Source organism: Pleuronectes platessa, chromosome 22, assembly GCF_947347685.1.
Source record: "Pleuronectes platessa chromosome 22, fPlePla1.1, whole genome shotgun sequence".
Lineage (NCBI taxonomy): Eukaryota > Metazoa > Chordata > Actinopteri > Pleuronectiformes > Pleuronectidae > Pleuronectes > Pleuronectes platessa.
The window spans coordinates 8,392,628-8,412,705 of record NC_070647.1 but is presented as its reverse complement, the minus strand read 5'-3'; the positions used below and the strand labels follow the sequence as shown (position 1 = coordinate 8,412,705).

Sequence of the window (20,078 nt, the reverse complement as noted above, 5' to 3'; positions counted from 1 at the left end):
CTGAATTGCAGAAAAAGAATAAAAGTGTGCAAACTGCAATAAAGGACAGTTCCGCTTACACACTGCCAGAGGTATGCCTATGTTTGATGCCTTCAAACAACTACTGTCATCGCTTTAGTAATAATAGACCATTTCCACTTAATCAGCCCTGCAGCCCTCTGGACCCCACTGAATAAATGAGTGACTACAGAGAGCAGGTATGGATGTGAACACAAGGGTGGTTGTGTGTTGTGTTCATACATGTGAATGTGTGTGTGGGGTGATAATCCCCACAGTGAACCAATATCCCCCCGAAGCAAAACCACAACAACTAACCACAGCTCTCCTCTATAATTTCATGTGGATACTGTCTTACAACACTGACTCACATTTGTGTGTCCTATATGCACAGTGTGTAGGGGAGAGTCCCGCCATAAACACACAGATGTGTGTGTGTGTGTGTGTGTGTGTGTGTGTGTGTGTGTGTGTGTGTGTGTGTGTGTGTGTGTGTTGTCTTTGTCAACCTTGAAACACACCTTAAAGAGTAAATAAGTGTGCTCACCCTTCAAGCAACACAAATAGAAGTAGGGGAAATCTGTTCATTTCCTATAGAGCTGAGGACTCGAGGAACTCTGGTTCAATTGGTTGGATACTTAGCAAGCAAAAACGTGTTCTGTAATGAAAAGCCAATCACATTTCCCATGTTCTTTAAAAGCCTTCACAGTACGTCGCCTTTTTTGTCCAACAACACGCTGACCTGCAGGTGAAAGGAATGTATGAATCAGTCTGTTTAAAAGAACTTTGGGGAAATACACTTTTTAATTTTGTACCACTTTCCTAAAGCATCTGTTCAATTAATAAGAATATACAGCCTGTAGACCAAGCGCTTTTCCAAACTTGCTGAAAATATATAAACCGTGAATCTTGTTACCTTTGGACTGACCCAGATTAGCTGTTTCCCTGAAGTAAAGAAGGCCAACTAAATATTATTACTGAAAAATCCCCTTATTTCTTGATTCTTCAAAAATGACAGACACAAATCATGTCCATCACAACATTTAGAAAAAGACATGGGGGAAATAACTGTAAAGAATTTGGAAGCACTGTTTCTTCTTGTTATTTTGCTTGTAAAATGAGAAATGTTGCATCAAAAGTTTAAATGAAAAACAGTTTATATGACATTTATTTTAGTTCTTCTCTGTGTATATATATTTCATGACTGTGTTTATATGCACAGGAAAGTAAAAGTAGTTTTCCATTTGCTTCAACCAAGCTTGTTATCCAAACTAATAGGAGCAGTAGCCAGCTATTCTCCATCGACAGTGGAATGTTATATACAAGTATAGGTTTGTGTGTATACGTAGTGATGAATGTGTTCGATGGCACCAGTATGCAGGAGCATGCCAGGCATGAGGAGCCAGCTGTCAGCCCTGTACCCTCAGTAAGGGGATCGTAAGCACTGGAGTCTGGAGCTGAACCGACTCATTCCGCACATCACACACATTGGTGGGACACGAAGGGGCCTCTCTCGGGCCCCAGGGTTTCACGGCTCAGATGTATGACCAATTCCTCAAAGCTGCCGCGACCACCACACACTGAATACCTCAGGAAGCGGCCCAGTGCAAAGATGAAGCACTCAGAGGTCACTCTGCCATTTCCAGACTTTATTTAGGGCTTATGTAGATCATTTCATTGATACACATATGTTAAATTAGGGTTCACATTAAAAACACAACATGATAATATGTTGTCCCACAAAAAAAAAAAGGGGAATTGTGGCTAAAAGCAAACTGAAAACAATTGGATGTGACAAACCTTCCAGAGCCTTTAAATGTACTCAACCTAACAGTGGTCCAAATAATAATGGGTTTCCACTGAAACTCTTAAGTCTCTGTTGAAATGCATTGTCCTGTGAGCCCATTATAACCTGTGTGACTCTTGACACGCTGAGATCAGCACTTCACACCTAAAACAGAAAGCTGCTCACTGGCTCTTTAGAAGGCAATCAGCATTTAAAGGCACAAACAAATCCAGACTTTTAACATGTTAAAACAGAGAAGAGGTAATGTATCCCCCAACAGAAAAAAGTTCCCATATACAGGAAGATAAAAAATGCAAATGATAGCCTGACGCTTGAATGTCAGCACCGGGAACATTTGTTTGTCTGAAACCATGGGCTTGGTCGCGTCAGCCTGAAATGCCAATGGTCTACCTGCTTCTGGCATCACCACCGCTCTCTACTGCATAGTTTACTTAGAGGAAAACATCCACGTCTCACTCACTAAGTCTGTAAACCATTATTCTGATGTGTAAATCATTATTTTGGACCAACCATTAACAGATTTCATGAGGTTTGATTTTTAAATGTGTAAACCATGAGCGCGCCGAATACTTCGCATGAAATTAGAATGAAAACAACTGCATCTGGCTATTAAGTGAGAATGTGCTATTAAATATTTTATGAGGAAACGTTGCACGACTAAATGATAATTTATGGCCGCAAGGTAAATCAATCGCAGTGCAGTTTGCATGGGCGAATACCAGCCGTTAGAGCGGAAGATAGGACTCACTGTGCAAACAGCTCAAAATCAATCAGACAAACACTGAGGCCTAATGGAAGAGAGGAAATCATCTGCCAATGTAAAAGCATCCACTCCTATAAATGTCCTTGTTTGTTTCCCTGTCTTAAGGCCCTTGTAAACAGTGCAGCTTTACAGTAAACCTGATTGTAATTTAAAATGTCACAGAAGAACACCGGCACACTAACTCCAATCAGTTTCAATCTTCATCAGATCTGAACGTCATGTTCATTCTATTTTCAAGTGCGTTATTGAAATTAATATCCAGCTAAATTAATCACAGCAGGTGGGCAAACAGGTTTTAACGGTTTATGCCTGTACACTGCCAAACATTGTGAAACAGGCAATTGTATTGGCTTTGAAGTAAAGGATGAATCAGATAAGAAAATGATTTACTGTGAGAAAAGATGCCCACAAAAGTCAAAAATCCTGATGCCGCATGTGAGGGATCAGAAAACACGTGTCTTTCTTTCATATCGACCTTTCAACTTACAGCTGATCTTCAGTAGTAGTAGTACTTCTCACACCAGGCACCAAATATCATGTGAGCATTGCAACTCTCTAAAGCTGTTTTCAGACATAAGCTCCAAATGATGTATGAAAATTGGGTTTGGACAAGGACCGCATGAAGGAATTCGAACAACAGGAAAATGTCTGGAATATTCAGGTGAGGGGTGGAGTCTGGGTGGAGCATACCTGGACACAGGGCATGTTGTAGTGCTGCAGAAATCACATGTTTTTCTTTAAGGCCCATTGAATTAAAACCAAAAGCTCTCGAATCCCGTGGTCTTTCCAATTTGCTATCTTCATCAGCAACTTCTATGTGTATGGCACCTATTTTTCACCCAGAGATAGATTTTTTCAGTTGTGTTTCACCACATGTAAGAAATAATTTCAACAAGCCTACTCGCTTGCTGAAAAATGTCTAAACATTTTCTTGCCGTCTTCTCCAACATTTCTCTGACATTTTAGTAGAAGACAGGCAGGAAAGCTCGGACTTTGCATTCTCACATACAGCCCTTCAGGAAAATATCTGTAATTCAGTTTGGACATCATCTTTAAGTAAAAATCCCATAAAAGGCTGGAAGGAACATGCATGTAACACAACAAAAACAGAAAAGGGTCCCATTAAAGCTTGATGAAACCAGGAATGTAACTTATTCCATGTCTGATAATCTATCATGCTGCCAACCACTTCAGTAATACATCTTACAGGGATGGGCCGAAACCACAGATCCATCTACACCACCTGTAACCTATAAGAAAAACAAACAAAAATGTGGAGTGCTCTTTGACAGACAGTACGGCATAAAAGGAGGCTGTGACATTATCTGTGATGCACAGACAGTGGCAGTCAAGATGACCCCACAGTAAGTGGAGGTTCACTCAGATAAGACCTGTGTTTAAAGCCACTGAGCCCTCAGCTGCTTCAGCCTGAGCCCTCCACTTTGTCTGCCTGACCTCCTGGGTGTCAAAGTTGAAAAAGTCCAAAGTCAGAGGTCACAAACTGTGAAATTGCACTGCCTCATCAGGTAAGTTACTTTTTGACCTGACAGAAAGCAGACATGGAACGAAGGAGATTCTTGACGATACCAGCGCTCTATAATTGGCTTAAGTGCTATTTAGGAGACATGGATTTCAACGTTGAAATGTTATTTTTCATATTCTGATAAACTGACAATTAAAAACAAACTATTCTAGTTCTGAGTGGCAGCAGCAGTTCCTCTACAAGCATTATAAAAGTGTAATGAGTCTGACGGCTACATTACTGACTGAGCTAAATCAAAGTGGAAATCAATCAAGGTAGTGTCTTCGAGGTTCCTGAGCAGAGTGGAGGTAGCCAGTCAGTCAGTGTGCTATCAGGAGCGTCTGCAGTCAGACAGCGAGTGCCGCCATCAGTCTCTTACAGCACTCCAGGAGGATTAGGAGTTGGCTAACAGCCTAGACTGACGCACTGGTACAAGCCGATGTACCCACTTTGTTGCAGTGCATCAGTGTTGACACCGACCGGCAGGAACAAAAAAGAAGGGAGGTGACGTCAAGTGGAAAAAAAATTAGGTCACAGAAGTTCAGTTTGCTAGTTTGAGCGGCACCGTCACATCTTTACCCCGAGTTTCTCCTTCTAATAAGAAAGTTTGCAGTCCGGTAAGACGCACAAACACACACACACACACACACAAACAAACAGAAACACAAAGACACTAAACTCGTGCAAACACAGACAAACAGCTTCTCATTTTAAACCAGACTGTAATTTGATAAGCGGCTATTGAAGGGAGACAGCAGCACGACTGTTATTTCCCAACATCACATGGGACAAACAGAGAGGAGCATTGTGGGTCCTGCTCCATGGCAGAGGTGTCAGGAGTGTTCCTGAACATCTAATACTCATATTGATAAAAACACTTTAATCAGTGTTCCATACAGAAGTAGATTCTATTTGTGGGAGTAGCTGATGAGGGGAAAGGGTGGTAACACTTCAAATGTCCTTATATCTTCTTGTAAACGATAATAACATGTATATGTAGTTTGAGTGATGAATGCACCCATTCATTAGTCAACTTTAAAAAATAAAGGGAAAGTTTTTCAGAATTAGTAAAGTACTATTTAAAATCTATATAAATATGCTTCATAGTTTTTTATATGGATGTAACAACAAGTGCCAGAAAAAAATCCCTGGAAACCTTAGACAGCATTTTAAAGTTGCTGGGTAAAAGCTGTTCTTGAAGGATTAAGTAGCCTCGACTTTGATACACATGTAACTGAAGACATTTTAGAAGGGTGAGGTTTTTTTTGTGTGTGCTGTATAAAAGAAGGAGAAGATCTTTGTGTGAAACTTGGCCTTAACACTCCAGGGGAAGAGGTCGGCCACTGCAAAGTCCACGTCCGGTTTACGACCTAGATCGTGTGTGACATGAGGCAGGGGACCGTACCTGTTTGTTCATGTGCGAGAGCAGATGCAAATGCATGCTTCTGTACAGTTAATGTGTGTTTTTTTTTACCTGTGTGCACGAGTCACCCTATCCAAAATGTAACAGGAGGATGTCTCAGTTCAAAAGGAGCATTTTGACACCCCATCAAACGGCAAAGCAAACCAAATACACCTTGGAGCTCCCTCTGTCTACAGCTATCCGTGTCTCCCACTCTCTGTTAAAAGAGCAGGCCTGGAGGGTCTGGAGAAAACATACAAAGCTTCAATCCGCACTTCTTAGACTCTTCCTTTGAAATGCTTATAGAGGCCTAAGCCGCTCCGCCAGTAGGAGCCAAGTATGGCTCAGGGTGTGGTGTAAACTTTTCCTGCTAACCCTGCTCCACTCTTTATAATAAAATATGAGGTAATGGGTCATTTGTTGCAGATGCATTCACAAATAAATGTTTGCTTTGTGTTAATATGTAAGTGTGTATTCACGTGTATTTTCCAACTCAAACCTGGAAGGGGCTGTCAGAGTAGAACAGAAGCTGTCAGGAGGTTGTAAAGGGACACCCATGATGACAGCAGTTGTCTGTGACTGACATACCAGAGAAAGACAGGGGGTAGGGGTCAACCCAAAATCAGTGTCCCCTCTAAGTCAGAGTTCAAAATCCTCCATGACAGTAAATGTCCAGGCCACTGAAGTGCCTGTGAGCAAGATATTCAATTATTTTGTGCTTGACCTGCTCAAGAGGAAGCAATTTTACCTTTGTGGGAATAGATGGAGTCTTAAAACATACATTTTGTAATATAAGTCATGTGATCAATATCTGAATCTAAAGATGATTGACAACACTGATTTATCATAGACAAGTGACATCCTTTCAGCAAATACAACTCTATAACCACACTGGCAGATGTGAGGATGCACCATATGTATGTAAAACATCTCCACTCTCTCCCACTATGCAGAAAAGATCTTATTTAAAGATGGAGCCTATGTGGTAGCGATCAGGAGATGGATCCGCAGTAGCGAGATCCTGCCAGTCTCAGCTGTCAATCATAACATTCACCCCATTCAAAACCGAACCTACCGGAAAACTAACACACAAAACTAACACACAACAAACATCAGCGTGATAATAATGACCTAAAACATCAGCAAGAATCTTTGGGAAAAATGTATTTTGAAAGTACTGTGGCTTTTTACTTTGGCTCATGTCTGTTGGCTTACACGGAGGAGGCAGCCGCCATACAGTGACTTAAACAGCAGCCGGCCACCAGTTTAACGTCCCTTTTTCACTTCAATTTACCTGGTGAGGCGAGGTTGTACTCAATGCCCTGGAAGAAATACTGTCTATACAATCTATATAATTAAAGGCTTTGAAAGTATGGTAATCTATCATGCTGCCAACGACTTCAGTTATAAATCTTACAGGGAAAAGCAGAAACCACAGATCCATCTACACCACCTGTAACCTATAAACAAAACCAAACGAATCAAAAGATAACATTTTGAGAATGTCGAGTGCTGTTTGACAGACAGTACGGCATAAAAGGGACAACAATTTGAGAGCCGGGCGAGAATCGACAAGTTCCCACACACAAGCTATTAACTGTCAAGATTACACCTGTCACCAACTTCTTTTCTGGTGATGGGGGAATGACACCTCTGAGAACTAAATCTGGCATGAAGTCTTTCTGTGGAGTCCAAGATCAGCATTCACAGAGGATCAGCGATCAAGCCCCAATCAAGGACTTCTTGAAGTAGGGCAATTACGGGAAGGTGTCAGTTTGCGGGAAAGTTGCTCTTAGAAAAGTTTTCATCTATCTGTAACTCAAAAAGCTATTCTGGTTTGTTTTTAACTAGGTGTTTATTAAGCCTCTGTCACACTGGAGAAAAAAGACATTAACATCTAACCCCCATGTGGCTACAACTTATTTGTATACACTGAGAGTATTCACTGAGAGTGGGCTACACTTGGGGCTGCAAGAGCGAGCGCAGTGCTGGAACAAGTTGTAAAACACAGAGGCCTGAATACTGACAAAACCACAAGTGAACGAGAAGCAACAGATTGATGACAGGTGGCGGTTCACTCAGTCTGAACAAATAGGCAATTCAGCTATTGACAATGTGAAAGTTAGTGGGATTGTCCTTATTTAAAAAACGTTCCATATATGTCGGAATTGGTGTTTGAACTATGTTTCTGCAAAAGGGAAACTGTTTATTTAGCTCTGGATTAAGCAAAAGTTCCTTAAACGTTAAACAGATAATGGTTTGTTCTTGCCAGGGACCTCAATCCATTTAAGCCGTCTGACATTTCATTTTAATACCTGCATTGTCAGAGCCAATGCCAAGTCTTAATAGCTGAGAAGATTGTAGCCCATTGCATCACGCATAGAACTGTCACACCGCAAGCAAGGATTTCTTTATTAGTAATGGCTAAGATATAAAGTTACAGGGCATGGCAGAAAAAGTGACAGGACAGACGTATACCAAAAGAGGGTGTTGATGGAGATGAGTCAGTTTAGGAGGCAATTCAACATTTTGAGGGATACTTATTACGATCCAATCTAAAAAATACTTACTGTTTTTTCTCTATGTCCTGGATGAGGAGCTTTTAGGACTGTTATGTGCCTAATTTGTGCTTTTCAAGAAGCAGCAAGCTAAATACAATGAGACAAATGACCGCTGCTCCTCAGGCAGGTTGTTCATCATCGTAGGGGCCCTAGTGGTGACTATTTTGCTTCCCCTGGTCTTTGGTCTAGACTGGGGACCAGACGGGATTCCTCAAGGTAAAGTCTGGTTTCCCCAAGTAAAAAGGTCAACGATGGAGCTTAAGGCCAAACCATTTATAAAGTAACCCGAGAAACGTAAAAATCAAACTCAAACTGATGAACACATGTTTACAGTGCATCCGCATAAAATTTGACCCCATGGCATGCAATAGACACACGACTGGAATTTTAATGTTCAGGTCTAAATTTGTCAGTGCTGCTTTGACAGCAAGTAAATGTCATGTCACTCACATGTGGCACCAGAGCAGTTCGCCTGAGCCAGAGTTTGTATGGGAGGACAAAACAATGGAGCAAAAGCCACAAGCAGATAAACAGGGATGTGTTTGGAATAAGTTATTTTTCTGCAACAGCATCATTAGACATCCCTTTCAGTCAATCATGCAGGTTCCTACGGGCAACGTAAACTACATCCCACAAAATCAGATATGAGCCACAATTAATAACTGAGCATGAGGCCCTGCGGTGTGAACACTGGCCAACACACAAAAAAAGAGGGCTTCAGCTGTCTCCCTATCTCCCGCTTCCTTCTCTTCTTTTGCCTCTTCCCCCCTTACTGTCATACTCGTCGTTCACTCTAGCTACATACTGTATAGCTGAACCCTCAGGGCCCACCAAACTCAACCTCCACTGCCACCACTTAACATTCCAGCAGCTGGTCATCGTGCATCATGACGCATGTAATGTCACACTCGTGAGCTGCCTGCGAGCCGCGATGCTTCCCTTGCCTCCACAGCGAGGGAGACAAAGACAAGTATTGTGTCGCCATCCGAGTGAGAGGGAATGAATTGGAACAAGAGGCTGACGGAGGTGTGTCGGGTTACAATCAAATATGACCCCTCCACCACCTAAAGCCTGTTGGAGTTTGAGTGGTGAAATCACTGTCCTGCAGCATGTAAACGAGAGATAACCCTGGCCGTGTGACAGTGAGGGGAGAAAAGGTGTGTGTGTCATCTGTGTGTATAACTGGATGCGGATCCCAACACAGCACAGACATCCACACACACACTTTAAAAATACAATTATACACTCAAATGTTTTAAAAAGGTATTGCAAAAATCCAAAGAATTATCACACACCACATGGAAAAACTAAGCCTTGTTCTCCTACCCCCACTTTTACCCCCCTTACCTTGCTGAGCCCGAGCCCAACGCCTAGGTGTTTGCAAACAAACAATCCCTCTTTGAAATCCCCACAACAAACACACTTGCATGATGGGAAGATACCACACTTTGCACCTCACTTTCCATCCAGCGACAGAACCCAGCGAAACGCTCACAGAGATTTCCTGGTGGAAATAAAAACACTGATCTGGAGACAGCAGCGCATGGATTAAGTGTGTGGGAAGAAAAATGTATGGCGGATTTCTGACAGAAATGGATTTGCATGTTAAAAAACGACCATGCTTTCCTGTGAATCAAAACCTTTTGACCTCAACACTTTTAATTCATCTTTCACACAAATTAAAGGGAAGCATCTCTCTTGGGGGAGTGGTTGGGGGCACCCAACCCACAGTCCGAGTGTGGCTATAATGCTTCTCACTCGCAGTGACGGCATTAGAAGACAGCCTTGGATCCTTAAACGTCTCTCTACCCTGTAATTGAGCGTTCAGACATCAGTGGAGTTGGAACACTGACCGGTCCTGTGGAATTTACACTTCAAACTAGACTACAGCCTGCAGGCAAACACATACACACACCCACACATATACACACACTAAAGCACAGTGTGGATGTACAAGATTAAGCATGAATGTGATTCCTCTCCCATTCATTGAGCACACAAATATGGAGACACCTGCAAGTGTTCTATAATAACTCTCCTTCCCTGCTTCCAACCCAGGAAACATCCCATGATTAAACTGAGTCTTTGGTGCTAAAATATATGAGGTGCAAGAAAACATTTAACATGTATTGTGTATGTTGAGCATTTGCTGCACAAAAAAAGCTTAAGATGAAGACAGGGTAATGGGTAAAGAAAGACACATGTTTTGATTGAGACATGAACAACACACAAAGCAATTGGGACGGGCAACAGGTTCCTTCTTTGAAAATGTACAGAGAGGACTTAAAGGACAAATAGAAAAACAATAAGACTGAAGTTGAGAGGACAGACCTGTAAGATTTATGTAGTAGAAGGGAGGAGACGGAGGGGAATGAGGTGAGGGGCAAATTTTGTAACCAAGCCAGAGTGTGTGATATCTTAGGAATGAACGGGATCTCCTGATATCAGTTACTGAGGGTGCCAAGCCCTGGAATGGCAGCATATCTCACACTGACACAGCAGGAAAACATATGAGCTGCTGTAGATACGGCTGAGACACACAGACCTCTACCAAGTAAACACACACACAAACACACACACACAAACACCATGATTTAAGTTAGAGCATGGTAGAGCACCCTTTTACTACAACCACTTTCTCCATCGGCTTAAGTCTTGTCGAAAAGTAAAGGGTTATATCTTTGTTAAACCCCATGTCTTGCTTTGATCTCCCACGTGAGAGGTCAAAAGGCATCACTATCTGTGTCTGCGCATCGCTGACACGCCTGTGCTCTAGTGAGGAGTCACATTTCTCAAGTCAGAACATACAGCAAAAGATGGGAAAACTGCAATAGAAGGGCGCCAGGAAAGGGTTGGTCCCTTGACTCACACAGGGAGCAATTTGCCTTTGTGTGATCTCAAAAACAAGCGTAACGGTTTGAAAGCAAAAGAACGCCAAGAAAAAAGGATGCAGAGAGTTGAGAGGAAGGATTCTTGCCGGGTGAAATTAATGAATTCATACAGAGATCCACGCATCACAAGCAAAAGTCTCCAGTGTAATTGAGCCTCATAAAGACGGAGTAATATACTTTTCTTTCCTTATAAATGACAAAGCTTTAGTTTTAACTGGAATGTTATCAAGTGGTCTTCCTGTGAAAGTTCAGCAGCAGATGCATTTTATCTCAGCTGAGCTCAAGTTCTTTTGTCACAGTAGAAATCTAATTAAGAATAGTGAGAGAGGGAGTGGTGAGAGAAAGCACAGGAGGTGTGTATTGGGGGAACGGATGAGAAAAGAAATGTTAAAAAGCTTAGCTATGCTGCTCCTTGTTCTGGATTAAGAGCCAATGCAGAAGCAGCTGGAAGCAAAGCATCATGGGGGAAAAGGGGGGGTTGGGGGCGTTTCAAGGGTATAACTGCATGTAGCAGCACGCTGTCCCGCTCACACAGGGTAAGGAAAGAGATCAGAGCCAGGGTGGAAAAAATGATTTAGCATCAATCATTTCTAATCATTTAAGTAACAATCACAGCACAGCTTTACCTATAGCCAGTTCAAGCAAGATTTAACATTTGCAGTTTGAACTCGAAGGAAAAAACACACATCAGCCTAGAAAAAAAACCTCAAGTGCACATTAGGTGATGCCTTTTGCATATCAGGAAGCAGAAAACTTCAAGAATGTGGCAGCTACATGTCTGACTAAGCTGGTAGCGGGGACATATTACACTGCTCGTAAATGCCTTCCCTGCCCTGAAAGACACATGCAACATCATCTGCTTCAGAGAGACTCATGCACTGAGGGCCGAACATTTTCCTGAAATGATCTGGACGGTCTTTATGTGAGAGCTCAAATGTCCTATGTGAGAATACAGCAGGAACATGTCCGAAGTGAAAGAGTTGGTTTGTAGATGATGAAACAATCAAACAAATGTGAAATGGGAAAAATACAAAAATCGAACGATGAAGTACAGGTGCCACACACGGAGGACACTTACAAAGATGTGCGCTTGTAGAGACAGTGAGATTTGAGAGCTTTTGGCGATAAGGACCGGCACAGTAAACCAAAACTCTGTGTTTTGGAGATTTTTGCTGTTGCTGTGAAAGCAATGGACCAGGACAACATTCTGCTGCATTAAAAGACAAACATGTGAATGTCACAACAGGAAAAAGGGCAGAATCAAACTCAGAGGGAGATGGGTAATCACAGACGACACCTCCATTCACATGCTTCTGTTCTCTACTCTGCACCTACTGACTAATAAGACACTCTCCTCTGTCACATGTAGCATGCTGCTTCTTTTATTACTTTTAGAAGTCTACACTTTGACAGTGAACCCTTGTGCAGTGGCCATAAACTGCATCAACTCTGATTGGTTCCTTGGGATCAATTTAACTCTATGTCAACATTTTCCCAAAGATCAGAAGTCCCTTCAGGGCTGATTAAAAAGCAAGCCTTTCTTTTTATCGCCATTTTAGAAAGTCTCTCTCTGGATTGCAGATGGTTAAGTCTTATTAAAAAAAAGGTCAGTCAAGTGCTGGTAAATTTTGGCATTGTGGGCCTGAGAGTCAACTGGCTGTGAGGGAGGGATGAAGCTGCAGTGCACTGAAATGCTGCACCTCTCTGATTCAGTGACACTCAATGCAGTCAAAAGAAACTGACAGATACTCATCTTTTGGAAAACAGAGTGAAAACTCCAAAGGTTTTAGGTGAAATTTAACAAGTGCAGATAAGAGCTCTTACAGTGAGAACACATAGCCCTCAGCAATCAAACCAATGAGCTACAGTTTCACAGACCCATCCACACAGGCGGAGGGGGAGTGAGAACGAGGACAGACTCAACAGTGTTATGGCTAGCAGAGTGTGTTAAGTGAGTGTATCTCAGGAGTTATCAAGGCATTCTTGTGTTTCAGGGTAGGGCTTGAGAACTCTTCTCAGGCCTTTTGCTCGCCAGAATAAAAGCACCTGTTCCAAGAACAGTTAGGACACATCCAAACAGATAGGGATAATAAGATTAGATATGAAATGCTGTCAACCTAGAGAGACCCTAATTGAGAGTGCATCGACAGCAGCATGATGGACTGTCAATTAACAAGCAGCTATGAACAAATGTTTTTGTCATACCTTTAATTATTTTGGTTCTACTCTACATGAGGTATTGATCTGAGATCTATAAGTGTAAAACCAGACCCTAACCCAGATTGAGTATAATTTGGACCCAGCCGAACCTAAAATTCTGACAAACAAGCCTGAAACAAACAGATGGTGACAGGGAAAAGGTCAAAACAGACAACAAACACGCCATTAAACTGAATGCTCCACAAAACCAGAGTCTTGTCTCTTAGTGCTTGTTAAGGGCGCTGTTAGCTCACCAATTCCCCCCCACCACACACACGCTTTCCTCTCCCAGGAGTACTAGGTTAAAAGGTCAAGAAATCCGCCGTAATGGTTACCTAACATTTGACATCAGAGTGCGCCACCAGGAAAGGAGGGGTTGGAGCTGTTATTTAATCTAAGTTTACATTCATTCAATTGTGCATAGTCACGCGCTTACTTGTATGCATGTGTATGTGTGTGGACATGGCCACAACTAATGATGTCCACTCCTCTTGGGGACTACCGTGAGGTCACTGTTGTCAGGGATACTTCAGGCACTGTCAACCGTTATTGACGAACATGAATGCAGAGGCGCTGAATGAGGGCCATAACTATTGTGGTCAGTAACTGCCTCTTCAGATGCTCCGCAGGTCGTCTTTAACAACTATGAGAGGCGTTTGTAAGAGGAGAGTCTGTCTTTATTCCGAGACAAAGGGAAGCCATAAATACTTCAGCAAAAATCCTGTCAGAGGTAAAAGGAGAGACATCTGGTTCAAGCCTAACACGGCCTGATGAACCACCGTGTGTTGCATTAACTCAAACATTAAGACCAGCGAGGAAACCACTGCATTAAGCCCATCAATGTTTCTGTCACTAGCCCAGAGACACTGGGAGAGAATGTGATTGAAGAAGGATGTTCAAGTTGCCAAAAGTTTCCAAGAATGGGCATGGAAAAAAGATAATGCATGCAAAGTCATTAACAATATATATCCAGAGCCATAAAATGACCAAAGGCTTGACTTTGTGCTGCGAATGTGAGTTTGCCGTGGTGCAGACATGTCCACAGCAGCTCATGTGTATTGTCACTTTATGTACGATATGCTGGAATTCTCGAGCTCTGAGAGATGATCGGATGACACCGAGAGCAGGAGGGCTACGTTGGGCTGTTTGCCCATTTTCCGCTTAATGTGCTTCGAGAGAGAGCAACTAATACAGACATAGGGAGAGACAAGAGAGAGAGAAAGACAGAAAGAAAGAAAGGTTGGGCAACCAGCTGTCAGTATGTGACAGGGTAGTTATTCTGTCAGGGTATTGGATTTACCCTGCCTGCCTCTGACTGCCTGATTAATGCCACTGTGCTTTCTCGTGTGTGTGTGTGTGTGTGTGTGTGTGTGTGTTTGACTGGACTGTAGCTGTTAACTTGCCAATTTAGGTGTGTGAATTTCCAAGTGTTTGCGTTTGTCTAATCTTTAACTTAAAAGAACAAAGTCTGCTTCTGTAGTGGGGGAAGAAAAAGCAACTTAACAGAAATTCCTTGTGCATGACCTTGTAGCATGAACTCACACGCCTTCTGCTTCAAACCACTTGATATAGAAACCTCTTCCAAACATAATTCTGGATTTAACACTTCTCAAGTGTGAAAAGCAACATTAGCGAAACATCTTGCCACAAGCTGTTGATTCACACCCCTGCAGCGCACCTGCAAAATGCCGAAAAACGTCTGGCTCCTCAAAGAGTGCGGCCTGTACGGGCTCTCAGGGGGATAAATCACGAGTGTGCATATGCTTGCACCATATGCATGTGTGAGTTCCTACTTGTGACACAAACTCACATATTTGCAACAACAAAGCGGCTCAGTTATAAGGGCACCCTTCTAATAGCACTTTTTACAACCCCAACCAACCACTTGCACGTAATTCATTTATCATCCGAATGGCATAAAAGCAGCACAACCGGATCCTGCAGAGAGCCTCCAGCAAACACTGACTGAACATACCGTCAACAGCACACAGCAGAGACCTGCCCTGTGTCTATTCAACAGAGAATTCTTCATCCACTCTGCAGTTAAAGGATACACACCACGTGGTGACAAAACACAACGAGCCACCACATGTGACTTGCCATTTTAACCCGCTTATTCGATTTTTCTTTGCAGGTTCAGACACATGTCACTGACGTGAAAAGTTAGAATTTCCACGGAGAAAAAACACATAGCATGCACACAGGTAAACAGATAAGAAAATTGAACTCTACCTGAAACAGAGATGGTCATGGGTGCTTCCAGGGGCCTGTCGTTGTCCAGATCCCTGCTCAGCCTCAGATCCCCGGTGTCCTCATTCAACAGCAGAAGACGTAGCTCATTTCCAGACTCAAACTTGTACCGTAGCTTATCCGATACATCCGGGTCATGGGCTGGTACTTTTCCTATTATTCCTGATGGAAAACTGTTAGACTTGTTGGTGACATAGTTGTTGAAAATAATCTCAAAGTTCTGCAGCACAGGCTGATTGTCATTCATGTCTACCAGGCGGATGTGAACAGTGGCTCTGCTCACTAGTGGTGCTGAGGTGGCCTGGACCACTATGACATATTCTGTTTTGGTCTCATAATCCAAATCTGTGAGTGCAACGAGGTCACCGTTAAAAATGTCCAGTTGGAAAACTTCTGGGATATTTCCTTCTACGATCTGATACATGATCTGAGCATTGGTGCCCTCATCGGGATCTGCAGCAGTTATCCGGGCCACGACGGATCCGACCTGGCTGTTCTCCTCCACATCAATAAACAGCTCATCCTTCTCAAACACTGGGGCATTGTCATTTATGTCTTGCACTACAACATGAATGGAAACAGCTGCCTTTAGAGGTGGAACTCCCTTATCTACAGCAAAGGCCTTTAGATTATACACAGCAACATTCTCCCGGTCCAGTTTGCGAGCTGTTCTCACGATACCAGAGTACGTCTCTATGAAGAAATCCCCTTCTCCATCATCGCCACCCTGAAATGTGTAGCTCAATCTGCCGTTCGAACCAGAGTCTCTGTCTGAAGCAGAGATCTGGAGAACACTGGTGTAGACAGGTGCATCTTCAAATACAGACCCCTGGTACATATCTCTGAGAAACTGAGGAGTATTATCATTAGCATCAAGGATGATAATCTCCACATATGTGGTGTCAGATTTCTGAGGGATGCCGTTGTCTCTAGCAATGATGGCTAACGTGTAGGAGGCCTGGTCTTCATAGTCAATCTCCATTTGTGTTGTGATGGCACCTGTATCCGGGTCAATTTTAAACTGAGGAACCTTGTCTTCCATCACATAAGTGATGCGAGCATTTTCCCCCGTGTCCTCGTCCGTTGCACTGATTAGCGCCACAGTGGAGCCCACTGGTTTTTCTTCACTGATCATCACCTGGTAGTTGGCACTTTGGAAGATAGGCTGATGTGTGTTGGCGTCTGTCACATTGATGAACACTTGAGCTGTGTCGGAGCGTGTTCCATCACTGGCGGTGACGGTCAGGACGTACTGGCGTTCCTGTTTGTAGTCCAAGGTGAGGGCTAAGGTGATGAGACCGCCACCACTCTGGCTGGTGATGGCGAATCGGTTCCTCGTGTTGCCACTGGAGATCTGATATGTGACGACGCTGTTTACATCTCTATCCACAGCTGTAACTGTCAACACGCTGGTCCCCACCACAGCGTCTTCATTTATTTTCAGCGCGTACATTTTCTCTGTAAACGTGGGAACGTTGTCATTCACATCAAGCACCGTGATGCTGACGCTGGCGGAGGAGGACATCTGAGGCATCCCCTGATCTCTTGCCTCCACGCCAAAGGTGTAGAAGTCGGTGGTCTCTCTGTCAAGTTCAACACTCACAGTGATCCAGCCTGTGCTGTTATTGATGGTGAATGGAAAATCTGGTGAGGTGTCAGTGAGCCGGTATTCCAATCGAGCGTTTTCTCCTGCATCACTATCAATAGCTTGAATGTGGATCACAGAGTAACCAATGGCCACATTTTCCAACACAGTAGCTTGGAAAGGTGTGCTCACAAACATGGGGGCGTTGTCATTCACATCCACCACTTGTACCACCACCATTCCTGTGCCATTTATCAGCGGAGGCCTCCCACCGTCCTGTGCCTTAATCCGCAATTTATATTCCTTAATTATCTCATAATCCAGAGGATTGATGACATCAATCACACCAGTGGGGGAGTGAATATAGAACTGTCCTTTAACATTCCCACTGATGATGCTGTAATGGACTTTGGCGTTGTTCCCCTCATCTTTGTCCGTAGCATCCACCTGAATGACTTTTGTGTTGACTGCCACATTCTCTGGGATCTGCACCACATATCTCTTTTCACTGAACTGCGGGTAGTTGTCATTCTCATCCTCCACGGAAATGTTGACAGTGGCGGTCGCACTGCGGGGGCCTGGGTCTTTGCCTTGGTCGTTGGCCTCTACAATCAGCTGGTACTGGGACCGGGTCTCTCTGTCAGGCCTTTCTCTGATCCGGACCAGGCCGTTGCGGTGGTCGATTTCAAAGACAGTGTTGACCCCTTCGCCGTTCACAATCTTATAGATCATGTTGGCGTTGGAGGGGGAGTCACCATCAGTGGCTCGGATTGTCATCACTTCAAAACCCACTTCTACATTCTCCCGGATACTAACACGGTACTCAGTTTGCTCAAACACCGGGCTGTGATCATTAGTGTCACTTACAGTGACATAGAGGTAAGAAGTAGCAGATCTTTTTGGGGTGCCACTGTCAGTCACTGTGACTTTGAACACATGGGTGTTTTTGACTTCTCTGTCTAAGGGCTGGACAGTTGTTATGCTCCCTGTCTGAGAATCAATATTGAAAAAGTCACTGGACCTGCTGTCAAAAAAGGCTTCCATGCTGTACTCCAGCCTCCCTGCCTCTCCATCATCCGGGTCAGTGGCCTTCAGGGTGATTACGCGCGTTCCCGCAGGCTCATTCTCGGGCACGGACACCTGATAGTTGGGGAGCTGGAACTGGGGAGACGTGTTTACCTGTCTCTTTCCCCTGCGGCTCACTCTGCCAGACTTTTCCTGGACAGAATCTGACAAGGATCCATGCGGTTTGGGCACTTTCACGAGTGTCAGACTCAGCTGCACGGAGAGTATGCCGCCTTGGGAGCTGTGCAAGGCGCAGTGCAAGTTAACTTCTGGCTGTCCTCTGTGACCTAAACACAAGTCCCTGGCCAAGAATAAATCCCCACGTCTGAACACTGCAACCAAGTCTCTCCCGACGCATTCAGTGTCCAAAAAAGCGATGTTGCGCGTAAAAGCAGGCAGATGTTCTGTTACATTCAACAGCACTTTACCTGCGGGTAAGCAGGAAGTTGCCTCCACTTCATAAAGGTGTTTTATGAGGATGTCTGGCTTACCTGACGCTTTCCTTCTCTTGTATTTAATAAAACAGTCTCGGCCATGGACAAACACGTTGAACTGTGTCAAAACGACGTCCTCAGATGTGGAGGAACCTGAACTGAAATAAACAGGCGCAGGGTTCCTCAGTGTGTTCGCGCACTGAACTTCTCGGGACAGGCGGACGACCCCATCCTGCCTCCCCACTTGGAAAAGGCTCTGGGGGAAGTTGTGGGATAAAGTCCTGTCAATTTTATAAGTCCATCCAGGTCCCAGCGACAGGTTAGCAAGGACGGTCCCGGGCAGTGAAGTCTCCGAAAGACGCATCTCCAGACACCTCGCAAGCGGCACGTTGAGCAGGACACAGACCCACATCCAATACTTCTGTGGCTCCATGCTCGTAAAGCTGCCAAAAAAAACCACTCTCAACTTCACAGAAACACCTCCACACGCGCATTAACTTTCCCGACACCGCGCTTTGCTTTTATCCCTCATGGTGAAGTTTCAGTGTGGAAAAAGACGCACGGTATCCATAGTCCCTGCGTATCCAGGGCGCGCGGCGGCTGCGTTAACCAGCACTGAGTTTAAAATGAGTACAAAATGGCTCCGTGGATCTTCCACTCCTCCTCCTCCTCCTCCCCAGGAGCGTATTACCATGAACCTGCTGTGTTCCCCCTCTGGGACGCTTTCAAGGGAGGGGTGGTGGGGGGGGGGGCTTGCTTCTTTATTCTTTTTCTCATGCAGATTTAGGGAAGTGGCTCAACGCGCACAAGTGCATTGTTATTAAAATGGGCTGGGAGTTGGAGGGGAAAACATTCTAATGCCTCCCAAACTCTTTATTAAAAATACTTTAAAATAAGACATACAAGTAGTTTAACAAGTCCAAAACTTTAGAAAATTGTAAACTTATTTTCAGCCCCATGAATCACAACTGTCACACCTTCAAAACATAACTATTTTCAGTAAATCATAGGACTGATACAATTTTATAAACTGAATTATGAATGTGTTATTTCTTCTGTTATGTGTTGTAATGGGGGGATCTCATCATCATCATTATCACACAGTAACAGGGAAAAGTTGTAGCTCAGAAAATCAACATGGCTTCTTCTCCTTGAGCTTAAACAGTTATAGTGGAAAGTGTGAGATTCACATTTACTATTTCTGTGTTGGAAATTTGTTGTAAGATTATTTTTGATATTACAGCAGTCTGTTTTTGCTTCTTTAAATAGAGAAAAACTAAAGAAAAACTTGTATTTCATAGGGTTATGAGGGTCGTTTGAGCCCCATTACTTTTTTCCACAAACACAAAAAAAGTGTTATGCTAAACAGAGAAAGTTTAAAAAAGAGAGATCTCTTTCCGGGAAAAAAGATTATACAATAAAGTCAAAGGTTGCTTTGACGTGACTGTTATTTGTTTAATGAAAATATGCAACATGTTGTTATGCAAATCCATGCATATTAGAGAATGACAGGTTCACCCTGGAGAATAACCTTGTATAATAGCGCCCCCTTGCGGATACACGTCTAAGTAATAAATAAGCAGAGGACAGACACTCACTGAGCAC

General features: G+C 43.6%; 1 protein-coding gene across 1 annotated transcript in view; it reads right to left on the bottom strand.

Moving 5' to 3' along the window:
- celsr1a (cadherin EGF LAG seven-pass G-type receptor 1a) overlaps positions 1–18,950 on the bottom strand; it is an 84,944-nt gene extending 65,994 nt beyond the window's left edge. The window contains exon 1 of the mRNA XM_053415327.1: positions 15,372–18,950. Coding sequence (XP_053271302.1) covers positions 15,372–18,906 — 3,535 coding nt within the window. The 5' untranslated portion in view covers positions 18,907–18,950. The remainder of the gene's footprint in view (positions 1–15,371) is intronic.
- Positions 18,951–20,078: the final 1,128 nt, after the last annotated feature.